The sequence below is a fragment of the Vanacampus margaritifer genome, chromosome 3, assembly GCF_051991255.1.
Source record: "Vanacampus margaritifer isolate UIUO_Vmar chromosome 3, RoL_Vmar_1.0, whole genome shotgun sequence".
In the NCBI taxonomy this organism is placed as follows: domain Eukaryota; kingdom Metazoa; phylum Chordata; class Actinopteri; order Syngnathiformes; family Syngnathidae; genus Vanacampus; species Vanacampus margaritifer.
In genome coordinates this window covers 22428397-22443169 of record NC_135434.1, presented here as the reverse complement: position 1 = coordinate 22443169, position 14773 = coordinate 22428397, and the positions used below count along the sequence as shown (strand labels likewise).

The following is a 14773-nucleotide window of genomic DNA, read 5'->3' as shown; positions in this document are numbered from 1 at the left end:
TTGGAGATAAACGGAATAAAGCCCTCGGAATGAAAGAAAAACAATCTGAGATGCTGCAGTTGTCAACTGGATAATTAGAAAGAAGGAATTTCTAGCGAAGTAGCCTACTTAACTGCCTGCACTATGCAATCTGAGCGGTGGGGGTGGCCACAGCATGGCTATTTACTCTATTGTATATTATGATGACATACGTGAAGCTGTCATCACAAATGAGTCACATGTGCGCCGCTTTAAACGTGACACAATATATTATTTGAAGACATACTTTTATGTCCAAGTAAATTGGTGAAATACAACATCACTCAGTTTACATGAAAGGATTTTTTTTTTAAATTAAGAATCAGCTTAGAATGATGCCGTCCAGTTTTGAGCCACTGCAAACAGGAATATTAAACAATGAGATCAAACAAGTAGCTAATAATGTAATAGTCTCAATTAAAGCTTTAAACAGGGAATAAAGATGCTCGACCAAAGGTTTCTCACTCCAATTTTTTATTTTTAGCGCAACATAAAACAATATTGTGGTATTTTACCAAATATGCTATTTATTCACATAATACACCATACACAGCTACAAAGAGAGAACAAAACCACTTTTTACATACTGCATCCTTAACATGGAAAATAAAACAAGAACAATTGAAAAACTCAAAAAGGAATGTAGCTGCCAGTGATGTGTAGATTTTTTTGTGTGTAAGTGTGTGACTTGGTTGCTTTTCCCAAATTCTGAGTTTCATTAAATTAGGTATTGTTTAAGTAGGCCATGCACAGTGTGATGCAAACTTCTAACTATGTGTGTGCGTGAATGTGCGTGTGTGTTCACAAAAGACAAAATACACAAACAAGTCCAATTAAGGAGATAAAGGAGGCAGTACACATTTTCTCTTCCTCTTATTCAAACATCATAGCACTCTTCACTGGAACAATTACAGTTAGGCCTTCAGAGGCTTGTTTCCGATGTTGATGTACCAAACGTTAAACCCAGATAACAGTCTCCACATAATACACGCTGAATTCAAGTACAGTACTGAAGGAGTAAAACAAGTTGAGTGCCCCCATGCTATGATGTCTAATCATTTCCTATACCACTTACCCTCATTACAGTTGAGGCTACAAAAGGTTGTGCAGAAACACTTGAGCACCAGGGCAGTTTGAACTTCCGAAAACCCTTCAATCAAATGTAGAATCATGTAAATTTTAGGGGGGGGGGGGGTTTACTGTGGTGAACCAAATGACAGTGTCTTTAAGGTTTTGTGTTGTAGCACCGACTCCCAGAGCCAAACCAAAAGCTTAACATATTTCAAAATGCACACCGTATGCGCCATTTGTATGTAAGTATGTGATGTGGGGTTTTCATATTGTCAAAGTAACATGGGTAACATTTTTTTTTCTCAAAGTAAATCACAGACCAGCTGTATACTGAATAAGGAATTATTAAAAGCAAACAGTGTTTTTTTTTTCTCACAATGCTATTCTGCAGACTGCATATTTAAGTTGAAAACTGTATTAGATAACAAAAACAGGTAGACTTAAACAAGCAATGAACGCCCCACAAGCAAAGTTTCAGATTGCATCTGCAGATAGCAGAGTGTGTTTCCTAAAATCCACCTCTCAGATATGGTTAATTGCCGAGAGGTTGAGAACACTTTCATCCCTCCATCAGTTACTTACTGTAACTGAGAAAAAAAAACAGCCTCAGTGTTGTTTAAGGTAACAAACTTGACCTACCAGCAACTCTAAAGCTCACTAATTAAGGCAAGGTCTCGTTTGCTAGTTTAAACATCATCTGCTTTTAGTTTGGATTTTGCATTTAAAAAATAATAACAGAACACTTGCATACAAGTCAGCTTTAGCAGTAGCTGAGTTTCTCACCTTTAGGGAAAAAGCCATTTTCAATTTTTATGGCATTCGAAGTGTCTTGTGATCAATCATACTGTTGTTTTGCAGGTTTAAGGTTTGCAGTAAACTTGCTATTCTCCAGTTTTGTATTCTAAATTGGACGTTTTAACTTGGGCTTGACAAGTAAGAATATTTTACATGCTGACTTAGGAAACAGTTACAGTACTTGTGAGAGAAGAACAAATCGTTACTAAGCACACATGTACACACAAAACACAGGGAACAAGTGTAATGCTGTCAAAATACCCCCTACACTTTAAGGATTCACACACTATCCTCACCAGTTAAATAGTTTTACCTAAATATTTTACTATTTACATTTGTATCTCTCTTCAGAAAATAAAAACAAAAAAAGCTAACCTTCAAGTTGTCAATAATCGTCTTTCTTTTTGTCATTAAAATCAAGTTTAAAAGTGCTTTATAAATCTGTTCTTCTCTATGTACAATTTGTATTAGCTATATAAAAAAAATTGGAGAAAAAAAAGAACCCAAAGACAATCAGTATTATCACCATTAATAAATAAACATCAACAAAAGAAAAAGGGTCAAGTGAATGTGGCGATCTTGCGCACATGCATGATTCTCTGCCCTCAGTAGCAACTTGTGATTGTGACCAGCATTTCCAGCTGGAGACCAACAAGATCTTTTTCACGGGTGGAAAGTGTCAGCAACCGGGAGCCAGCCTGCATGCGATGGGAAATATTCACTCATTTTGACTTTCACCCCCCCATCCATGCACTTTTGAAAGTACGCTTGATGGGGATGAAGCCAAATATGCAACTCGAGACGCCATCCACGTGTCTCACTCTTTGGCTCTTTTACACAAAACACACATGCAAAGTGAGAGATTGATTGACTCGATGCATTAGGTACCAACTCCCAGAAGCCGCGCCGCTTATCAAACCTCCTAAGCAAACAATCTACGTTTACGAGGTGCCTGCCGAAGGACCCGTCGCGCTCTGCTCGAAGATGACAGCACCACGCAGACGAGAGGATGGGCCTTCACAGGAAGTCAAGTGTAGAAGGAGAGCACCAAAATGGATGTATGGATCACTAACATACTCCTATCACTTATGATGTTTGAACCCAAGTTTGCTCCAGAAGTGTCACATTTGAGCTTTAATAGGACAAATATCATCCTGCCTCACAGCTCAGCAAAGGTGGAGGGTTCATGCAGCAAGCGAAGGCTATACTGGCTTCTGAATGGAACTCAAGTCGAAGTGCTAGCAGGTGTCTCAAGTGCCGCTTTGAAAAGGCATTCAAGTCTGCCCTCTAGAGTTGACACTTAAAAGTGTTCACTCCTTACTGAGGAAGTTACCGTGATCCTTGTGTTGGAATTACAGATCTGGGATCAGGTGGACTTAGCAAACATGATAAGCACACACACACAAAAAGCACAATTGTTGTGGTGTACATGACCTCGGTTTCGGTTAGAGCACCCAAGTACAGCATCAAGTGCCATGAAGAGAGTAGTGGAATGAAAATCCATCCGAGCTGGAAGTTGAGCACCAGTCAAAAGCTGCTGGGGTGTAGAATAGGAGGAGGAGCACATTAAGGAATGACAAGAGAAGCGTGTGCCAAAGGAGAAAATGCACTTGCCCTCAATTCCAAATGTCATCACTTCCTTCTTTTTGCAAAATGGAAATTGTTGTAACTATTTGAGTTCACAAGAGCAAAACTAAAACATGAAGGGCAATCCTATGATAAGAAGTCACAATATTCAAAATAATTTTTCAGTGCACAACTGTGTGATTGGCAAATTGAAAATGTCAATCCCAAACCTATTTGTCGCAATTATTAGGAGCTCAGTGTGAAATTTTTACTTTTTTTCCCTGATAATTTGTGTTTAGAAGCTCAATCTCTTATCAGGCCGATAATGGCTCCCCCTTGTAATACAGCTGGAAGATTGACAAAAAACTGAGAATTGGTTTTCCAAACATGGAAAAATAAAAAGTCTGATGGATTCAGATTTCAAAATATACTGAACCAAAAAAAACAATCACATCATTAATAATAACATTATTGAAAACGACCATGATTAAAAAAAAAAACAAAAACAATTCTTCATTATAATACCTGTAATAACAACAATAACCGTAACAATTGCAACCATAATAATATTGATAATAATAGCAATATTTAGAATCATTCAAATTCTATAAACAGGAAAAAAGCAATGGAGTTCCTCTCCAGGGAAGAGAGAGGCAGAGCACCACAGGCAGCGTGTTGAAAGCTCAAACGCTGCCTGACATGAGGTAAAAAAAACAATAAAAGTGTCCCTCCCCATTTGTGAGTGTGGAGCCCAGAGGGGGAAGACGGCAAGATGGCGGACCGTGTGACATGCGAGAGACATTCACCTTGCTCGTCCCTCTGTCTGGCTCCGCTGTGTGTCAGTTGGCGGCTGACGTCACACGAAGTGGCTGTAGGGCCCGGTGAGGTGCGTGAAGGCATAGGGGGACACGTTCACCACCGAGGTGGTGTGGAAAGTGGGAGCTAAGCGTGTTACGGGCCCCTCCCGCTTGTCTTTCGATTGTCCAGCACCTGGCATGGCCCCTGCCGCTGTTGCCCCCCACTTGCGTTTCTTGCTAAGCGCCTTGATTTCCTCCTGGGAGAGGCCCAGGAGAGCGGCTTGCTGCTGCCTCTGCAGCGCCTGCTCTGCCAGCATCTTCATTTTGGCCTCCCACAGCGCCAAGCCATGCATGGGCTGCTGGAGATTTTTGTGCTGATAGAAGACCAGAGAGATGCGAGAGGGGTGCGAGCGGTTGGGCTTTTTGAGCGGAGTGGTGGCGTGTAGTTCCCGACGGGCGCATTCAATGAGGATGGAGCCGTGAGCTGGCGCTACCGCTACGCCCCCGATGTTGGGATCGAGGAAATTGTGCTCGCTATCAGACCACACCCCGTCGTCGTAGTCGTCGTCCTCGTGGCCCTTGGCGTCACTCTCAGCTCGACCGGGGTCCCAGCAAGCCTCATCTGACTGTTGCAGGGCGTCGGGGAAGAGGCGTCCCTCAGGGGCCGGCGATGGCGTGCTGCCCGCCGCCGAGCCTCCAAGAGACTTCCAGGCTTTCTCTTGAACCCCGAGGGGAGTGGAACAGCGACTTTCCCCGGTTTTGGCCCACATCTTGTCTGGGTAGGCGCCGGCGGGATTGCTGTAAGCGCCATGCCCCATAGCCCAGGAGTTTGGCTCGGGACTTGGGGCAGGGCTGGCCCACTGCCTGGGAGTGGCGGGCTGCAGTGTATGTGAGGGGGATGGAGAGTTGCCAAGGTGCGGAGGTAAGAAGGGGTGAGTGAGACCTGGTTGTGGCGTACCCGGATGAGGGGTGGATGGACGTGGAGATCCTTGGTGCATGTTAGCCAGGACACCTAAATGAGGAGAGGAGGACGGGGAAGCGTGGGGGACTGGTGAGGCCGCCATGCGGGTATTTGAGCCAGGGAGAGATGCCCACGGTTGCGGGTAAGGTGAGGGCGGATGCTGGTGAAAGGTCTGCTTCTCTTGCTTGGGAAAGGCGTCTTCAGGCCGGTGTTTTGAATTGTGATGATCCCAGTTTGTTCCGTTGAAACGATTTCCCGGCCAGCTAGAAGGTTGGGAGGTGTCCTCACAGACGGGCATATCCATTGGCTCCTGTTTGATGACTGGAGTGCCTCTATTGGAGGACTCAGAGGAGACAGAAGAAGGGCGTGGCTGGTTGTAGTCTATAGACTGGGCATTAACTTGGTTGGGTTGCTCGAGATGGCCGGGATAGGTATGGGCTAGTCGAGCCTGAAGGTTGTGAACGTCGGGCTTTTGGTCTACCTGGAAGGCCATCCTGCCTGCTTTGGACAAAGGGCTGCTGCGACCCTCGTAGGTCCTCATCTTGGGTGCGAAAAGTGCATTGGAGGGGTAGTTGTAGAAGCCGTAGTGTGATGCTGGCACGTTCTGGGTGTAGCCGTTTACTGGGTCTCCTGCAGAGGGCTGGCCAGTTGTGGGGAGGCCTCCCCTTGCATAGTAGGCAGGATGTGGGCACATGGGCTTGATTGGATCTGATGCTTGCAAAGAGTGTCCATCCATTGATCCATTGAAAGGCTCTGTTTTAATGTTGGGCTTAACCTCTTGTTTCATCATTGCTGCATGTATAGAGAGGAAAAAAAGGGAAAAAGTTACAAAGAAACCAGAAACATCGTTACCAGAGGTGGGCATGCTCATTTTGCTGAAAAATGACAAGTAACTTAAAAAAAGACAAACTAAACCCTGATGGAGTTGTGTATTCATCCGTCAGTGTTATAGTCAGTAACCGGATCAAGTACTTCTCAGTCCGTCACTGACGGACGGCCATATTGCTGACGACTGACAGGTAACACGACGTCTATCTGATGGGTTTGTTTGTGGGGGGTGAACACATCGGAGGTAGAAATCAAATGAGCGATTTGGGCCTACTGCTTTAAATGAAAAAACATGCCACTGGCCGCTGTAATTAGCGTAGACCTCTGACTTTACAGACAATAAAGCATGTAAAAATAGTCAGACTTGGCAATAACTATTTAATGAGCTAAGAAGTCAGAAGGTAGCTTTGAATACTGGAGATATTTTACAGATATGTTCTTGTGAGTTAAGTTCTACATTTCTATTTTTATATATACATGTATTTGGAAAATTCAGGGTTAAATAGGAGGTTGTGAAATAGTATTATGCAGACCCACACTACCAAAAGTTGGTTTCCAGCTGCCAAAAGACAGAAGAAGACAAAGAAGAAAAAGTTGAAGATGAAGATGAAGAAAAAGTCGAAGATGAAGAAAAAGATGCAGACGAAGATGCAGACGAAGAAGACTCGCATTCGGTCTTACAACTCATGGACATATAAAAAAGTAGCAGAAAAATAAATACAAATTTAAAGGAAGAAACATAGAAGGATTTATAGACAGGAGCAGGGGTGCGACTGACTTGGACTGAATTCTTTACTGAGCAGCATCCTGGTTCAAGTGAGTCATTTTAAACATTCAATAAAAAGCTTAGCTGTACTTAACAATTCTCAATAGATTAAGTTGGCAAATAAATGTATGTGAGGCTCTGGAAAGCCACTGCATGATGTCAATGGTAAACGGTACGTCATTTATATACAGTAGATAGCACTTTCCCACCTTTACAAAGCCCTCAAAGTGCTTTCTATTTGACAACTCATTCACCTACTGATAATGCAGCATCAGGAGCAACTGAGGGGTTTAGTATCTTGCTACTTCAATGCCATTACAAGAGCATGGGATTGAACCCACAACCTCTGGGTTGCAAGATGACCACTGTACCACTGAGCCATCCCGCCCCAGTAGTTTGACAGATATATACACTCCATTTACTATTTCAATCAAATTGGATTTTTCATCGTGTACTGTGGCGTGTTTTTTGTTTTCTGGGAGACTGGCAGAGCGGTGAAATTTAGCGACGGAAGCGATGACGGAAGCACAGTTAAGGCTGCCCTGGCCGCTGACGAATGACGTACCGGCAAAATTCACTGATGCGCCCATCTCTGATCATTGCTTAAATTGCAGTTGATTTATGTAAATAAGACAAACCTTTATTGCCTTGGTGTTGAGGAGACTCGCTGAAGCATACTTGCGTCTTGAGCACGGTCTTTTCTGGTGTTTCTGCTGCCTGCTGCTGGAGTTTGCTCTTCTTTTTCTCCGATGCTGCCTTCTTGGCATCCAGGCGGCGCTGGCGACACGACTTGGCGGGTTCGGGCAACTTGCGTACTTCTCGGCGGAAAGCCTGAAGCACCTGAATGGCTCCCGTCTTCATCTTCAGTTGCTGGCCCACCTCGCTGCCAAATTCGTCGGTGGTGGAGAGTTTGTAGAGAGGCAAGACGTGGAGCTGTTCATCTAGAGGGATGTCCCCAACCGTGCGGTTGTCCTCCTTGGTTAAAGTGCACACCTAAAAGCCAGGACCAAATTGAAGCACAACTTAAATCTGCCATGCCAGCATCTTAAACATTTCACTGTGGTCTCGGAAGATTAAAGAGCATACGTACCACTGTGCAACCGTTGTACAGGTTGTGCTGGTCCTTATGGGCGTGGGCGCAGAAGTCCAGGCAAGCAGTGACTCCAGCAAACGGTCTACCAGCCTTCAAACCAAGCCTGCAGTCGGAAGCCTTCGTCTCTGACTGACACTGGCAGACAGAGCGGAATGTGACAGGGAAAGTTGACAAATGTTGTTGAGTGCATGTCAGATGCATGTGTATCTGTGAACCAACCTGGTTACTGTAGGCCTGAGGGGCCAGCTGCTTGTACAGTGGAGCCACTTCGGTGGCCAGACTCTGGAATTGGTCCCTGAGTTTGTCTTCCTGGTGGGGAAACAATGAAGGCATAGAAACACTAGATATGCATTACACACTCAAAACTGTTGACAATTTCAAGTCAGTCATCAGCTGCAGATGTACCTCTTCAGGGATCGTTCCTTGTAGCCGGAACTTGCGCGGTGTTTTGCTTCGGGCATATTTGCAACCATTAAAGTACATACTCCAAGAGCAGCCGAAGGAAAAGGAAGCACCACAAGTGTCAGGGTCCTTGCCTTGACATGCACATGTACGACTGCAGGGGGAGACAGTTAACAAAGCTTCAGAATTCATGAACACTATATCAAGATGGGCAGTGTCATTTCAGCATCTCTCCATGTACTAAAATAAAGTTAGCAAGGTAACATAAAGAATAAGCATAAAGTTGAATCCGAATATCACTAGTATCATTGTATTTTGTTTTCCGTACGCTTATATGTCATTTCCAGCAAATAACTCAAAAACTTGAACATTTACATAACGTAAGATTTTTTTCTTTAGCAATGCCATAATATTTCAAGAAACTCAAGTCATCACTTTTTTCACTGATCATAAGACAAAAGTATCTATTGACACCTTATAAAAGTCAAATGACCAACAAGTGAGACTATGAGATTGAATGAATTTAGTCTCAACAGAATTGTTTTTTTTTAAAATAACCGAACAAATTGTACTATGCACACAGTGGTAAAGTGGTCCCGAACTCTGTATTGTTGCCTACTTTCTTGAATTTTTAGTTAAACACACAACTGACATTAAACTTAATGCTGTAAATTTGACATATGTATCTTAGCTGTCTGTGTGTTTTGCAATAAAGGATTAAGTCACATATCGTTACCCTCTTAAAATAATTGCCTATGTCATCTTTTTTGCTTTTTTTTTTTGCCTAAATCATCTCCTCATGATGCAAATGGTTAAATTTTATGGAGAAAAAAAATCTGAAAAAATGACAGGCTAATTTTAAGAAGGTGTCGATATTGTTTTTGTTGTGTTACAAACGATATAGATGGCTGTTCTTTTCCTCTCAATTTCATCAAAAATATAATCCTTGAAAATGCAATAAGATTGTCCGCTTCTACATGATGTGGCCTCTGGCACTTTGTAACTTTTCCCATGCACTTCACCAAAAACTTTTTTTCAAACGCAAAACAAATGGTACACTATGTTGAAAATGCAGATTTTCAAGTCATGTGAAACAATTTGTGTTTCAATTCTGACTGAAACTCAGTCTTTATGTTTTAGACCAAAACATCCCAAGCACAGTGGAAGCTCAAATTATCAACACCCGTTTGCAAACAATTTGGGTTCGTAAAAACTAAGACTATTTTCCTACTATTTTTGGTATACGAACGGTCAAGGCATAAACGAGTGGACATGTCCATGTTGTGCTTCTTATCGCGCTGTGTAACCAGCACACACTGGTTAAAAAATGCTGGGACAGTTTAATTGCATTTCTGTTCATTTCTATGGTAGACTAGAACTTGATTTATGAACGTTTTGATCAAATTTGACATGGCTTTCTGTACTGCAAACTAAACTACCTTTATCAATTAAATCCCCCGGCTACTTACTCATCATTGAGGCCACAGCGTCTACTGGTGGGGTTGCCAAATTGGGTGAGAGTGCCGCTGATCTCCCGGTACAGTGTGTCAGCCATCAAACTCGGGACACCTTCCCACGCCATGATTAGGATGATGATGACCGCATTTGCACAATGGTGGCCTGCACGATGACGCACCAGACACAACAGCTTTTCTTTCTCGCTCTCACGACGAATCACCTGGTGGCATTTGGAGTTGATCATTTTTAGTGTCATTTTTATCGTGTGAATTTGAAATTTTATTGAATGGCAAGCAATCTCCATTTGCCACTCACCAAATGACAAGACATGACTTCACAGCTTTTAATTCAAGGAAAGTGCACATTTTAAACAAAAGATATATTTAAAAGCTAGGTACAAGATCTAGAATTCAAATAAATTTAGAGTAACGTCTAAATGGCAAGTAGTTTGGAAGCATCCATCACAATGCATCAAACAGGGTGTGAAGTGACTTACCCATTTGGCGATTGGGCACCCTCTTGAGCTTTTCCCCTCTCGACCTGTGTACACCACTTTTTCGATCCGGACGGCCTCTCCTTTCTCCCCATACCTGCGCATGACAGAGTAACACATTAGTTGTTGTTTTTTAAATTATGAATCTAATTCTAAGCACTGCAGTCTTAAACACACTAAAATTACAATGTATAATACAAAAAGTGTGTGTAAGAACATTTCCAGGACTGGTGTTACAAAAGATAAATAATTCAAACCCAAAACCAAAGTACGAGTTTTCCCCTTCAACGTCAACAACAATCAACGATCAATATGCACATCTACAAAGAGATCCTGCAACATTTGCTTTGTTCAGTGCGCGAGAAGAGGCAAGAGTTGTGGCAGGAGAACTCGTGGCTACTTCACCATAACAACGCGCCTGTTGACCCGGAACATCCAACAGTTCTACGGAAGACCGTCAAAGAGGAAAACTTGTAAGTTGGATTTGAAATAGCTTTTCTGACACACCTCGGGCCTTGTACACATGAAGTTCACAGGTGATTACCCACGCTTTTTCTGTGGAACCTATCCCGTTATTTGCTGCAAAACTATATATATTAAAGATGCTAATAATAATAATGCATTCAATGAATGTACTGCATTTCTACAAAGATTCAGTATCGCTGTTATACTTTTATGAATGGAATACGGTGACATCCACCACAGAGAGCAGTCTGCCTGCCCTTGGTTAAATACACCAAAATCACGTTACACCACCACCTGCACCACAACTTAGACCAGTTCCAAGATGGTCTAAAGTCCAGTCTATTTTTTGTCATCAAATTGGCAGGTGCACTGGGGGCATGTAATAGAAAACGCCGTTCTTCTGCCGGGATATGCCCACCACGCGACACAGACTGCCACATTCCCAAACGCAGTAAACTAGACATGCTTCGGCACGAAAACGAAGATGCGGCCGAACGCCTGTTTGGGAAAATAGGGCCCACTATGTGCTGTAAACATGCACAAGTAAGGCAGGGTACACAAAAAGGCAAGCACATATTGCTCTCTTGGGAGATATTTCTGAAGTAGTTGAAGTGCACTTGTGCACAATTCATCTATTTGCAACCTTGCAATCTTCACTGCTCAAACCATGTCAATGACACTATCTAAACACAGGTCAGTTATATAGCTTTAATCTTTTCTCACTGAAATGTGTCATCCTGGTACTGGCTCATACTAACTTTATAGATCGGGTCAAGCATCTCTTTTATCTGGTCTTTCATTAAACACCTCACGAAATTGTAGTATTTTAAAGTAGCAAATTCTCCTTTTGTTTCAAAATTATGAATAATCTTTCCACCCAGATTCAGACAACGCACGAGACAAGTAACGATGGTTAATGAAGTTGAAAAACAGGATTGCTGTAGAACAGCAACCAGTTTGGCAGCAAGCTCAGGACACCTGAATGTTAACAGACTTCCACAGACTCCAGTTTGACAGGAACCAGCAAGCATGTAAAATGTAAACATGCAAGCAACCGTTGGACACGGCATCAAAACACTTTTGGAGCGAATTAGTGACAATTAGTTTAATTTGTTTTTCTTTCCAGGCCAAGGGCAATTTACTCATCCAGGGCAAAAGAGCTGGTGCTGGAGTTCTACGACACAGGTGCCGAAAACCGTGTAATTTTTACAACCTGTCTGTGACTCCCATACTAAATACACAGACCACTAACAACACTCCAGATTCAGTTTCTGAGTGTTTGTGCAAATGCTGGAGAAATACAACTTGACGGACATTGAAGTGCTGATGGTAAAGTGCAGATCTTTCATCTACCAAGGGGGTTCAGCCAGTGCTGTGTTCACGCTAGCTAGCCACATCCAACAACCAACAAGGTTGATGGAAGAGGTGGCAAATCCAAGTCCAGAAAGTCAAAATAAAAACCCTGCCACAGTCTGGCTTTAGCCCCATCTAGCTCGCAGCTCAGGTTAACGAGTGCCATGGGACCTAGCTTGCTAGCTCCTGAGGCTTAAGTCAAACTGTGTCAGGGTTTTTACTTTCTGGACCTGGATTTGCCACCTTTGGTTGACGGTGCTGGCTCTGCTGCTTGATACTATCGATAGACATGACATTACATACTCTTGTTGCCACGACGTTACAGAAAAATGTTAATAGCCAGGTTTTTCCACTAATAATGGAGGCTAGCTTCCCAAAACAATCTGCAAAGAGGTGAATTCGCAAATACCGAAATGCATAGATGCAGCGGTCCATTACATAAGTTGGTAATTCAGCCACTTGAAATCTTGAGTTCACATTCATGTTATGATATACTGTAACAAAAACTGCTGCCCTAACAAAGGCAATATTGGTAACTTTTAAATGGCCAACTACGCCAACAAGAATAAATAATGAATAAATAAAAATAAAAATTTAAACTGAACAATGCAGTATTTGTAAAGAACATCCTTCCTGGTTCTTATTAAATTGTGAACAATACCTTATGCCATAGCCGGTGATCAAATTGAACATATTTATGGACTGTTGAGATTATTTAAGCAAAGCTGCTTTCATGTGCGTTTCTTCAGTTTGAAGGTCAATTTGGAGCGAAAGGGAGTTTACAGACAGATTCTGGGATCAGGGGTTGCACTGGGGGAGTGACCAGGTCATTAGAACTTTTCAGCTGTTGGCTCATATGAAATCTCCTGACAGCTGGATACCTGCCATTGTGAAAACTTCAACCTGACTAGATTTGGCGTGACAGTGAAGACAATGAAGTCATACTGAATGGGAATCACCCTAAGGTGGCGGAGGGTTTGAAATGGGGTGTGAGCTCTTACACCACAGGGGGCCTGCTTGGGTCAGGGGTTGGTCAAAGGTCATCCAGGAACTATGGGGTATTACTGAGTGACGTTATTTCTCAAACAACAATGAGAAGTTTCGGTCTTAACATCCCCCACAACATCAGTTTTCTCCAAGAAGTATTGCCATCACTAAGGGGCATATTCTCCGGGGTGCTTAAGTCAGAAATGGCGCAGATTTACTTTTTTTTTTTTCCGTAGAATTACAATGCACTGTAGGGCTGCAGTTATTGAATATTTAGGTATTCGGATATCCTACTGAAATAATAAACAATAAATAAATAATAATGAAAAATCGGGTATTCAGATAAAGTTAAAAATATATATATTTTGCTTGGTGAGTGAAAGGACAATTATGAATACAGAAGGTAAAAAAAAACTATTTCCACTTAATAATGAATGACCAACTGTTTTTCATTTTCAACCATCATCATATCTACGATATGATGTGCAGCCACACAATTTTTCTCTCTAGAAAGATTAGTGAGATTTTAGACAAATCTTTTCCCATAGGTTTTAGTCCATGAGACAAAGTGATGTCAGAACCACAGTTGCGATTTTGCCGGCTAAAACTGCACATTTGAGTAAGCCCAGTTTGTTAAAGTGATCAGTAGTAATGACAACCGTGTCAGTCTGTCAGCATCAAAGTGTGCAGACTTATGTCAATTGAAATGCCTTTGAAAAGTCACCCAATGAGTCTCGCTGTTAGCTGCCAGCGCTTTTAGCCACCGCTAAACGCTGGCAACAGGCACTATACAATCCAATGTCAGCGTAATTTTGTCTTTTTTTAGCGCCCTTAATTGGCAATCGAATGTGACTTCAGGACAAAGTTATATTGGTGACATTAGTCGCAATAGTTATACCACGACACGCTCCCAGGAACAACTTCAAAATAAAAGCACTCCAAAACATTCCCCATATAGTCACCTTCTTAAAATAATAGCCTATGTCATTTTTTTGCATTTTTTTTATTTTTTATTTTTGCTTAAATCATTTCCTCATGATGCAAATGTTTCAGTTTTTTGTGTTTCCTGAAAAATCTGAATAAAATGGCTTAAGCTATTATTTTAAAAAGGCGTCGATATATTATTTCGTCAGGTAAGGTTTATTATGAAGTTGTCTTTCTCACCGTGTTGGCGGCACGTTACCAGATCCTGTGTCAAATATTCACCACAATGTAAACTGTTTATTATTAATTCGGGAGATTAGCACGAGAGGTAGGCTTGAAATTCTCCCGCGTTCATCGGGAAAGTTGGCAACCATGCATCTATCATTTTACACTGCTTATCCGAGTTTGGGATGCGGGGGCTACAGCTTTAGCAGGAATGCCCAGGATTCCCTCTCCCCAGCCACTTCATCCAGCTCATCCGGGGGGATCTCAAGCCGTTCCCAGACCTAGTCTAGACATAGTCTCTCCAGCATGTCCTGGGTTGTCCTTGGAGCCTCCTACCGGTGGGACATGCCCCGTACACCTCACGTGGGAGGCATCCAGGAGGCATCCTAACTCGATGCCCTTGCCACCTCATCTGAATCCTCTCAACATGGAGGAGCTGCGGCTCGACTCTGAGTCCCTCCCGGATGACCGAGCTTCTTACCTTAAGGGAGAGCTCAGACACCCTGCAGACGAAAACTCGTTTTGGCCGCTTGTATCTGGGATCGTGTTCTTTTGATCACAACCCACAGCT

At 42.6% G+C, this 14773-nt stretch overlaps 1 protein-coding gene across 3 annotated transcripts in view; it reads right to left on the bottom strand.

Moving 5' to 3' along the window:
* Window positions 1–475: 475 nt before the first annotated feature.
* Window positions 476–14773, bottom strand: part of tet3 (tet methylcytosine dioxygenase 3) — a 34812-nt gene continuing 20514 nt past the window's right edge. For all 3 annotated transcript variants that reach the window (XM_077561189.1, XM_077561188.1, XM_077561190.1), the window contains 7 exons: window positions 10252–10345; window positions 9767–9975; window positions 8301–8451; window positions 8115–8204; window positions 7893–8030; window positions 7441–7795; window positions 476–6000 (listed from right to left, as the gene is read on the bottom strand). In XM_077561189.1, the coding sequence (XP_077417315.1) occupies window positions 4307–6000; window positions 7441–7795; window positions 7893–8030; window positions 8115–8204; window positions 8301–8451; window positions 9767–9975; window positions 10252–10345 (2731 nt within the window). In that variant the 3' untranslated portion in view covers window positions 476–4306. The remainder of the gene's footprint in view (window positions 6001–7440; window positions 7796–7892; window positions 8031–8114; window positions 8205–8300; window positions 8452–9766; window positions 9976–10251; window positions 10346–14773) is intronic.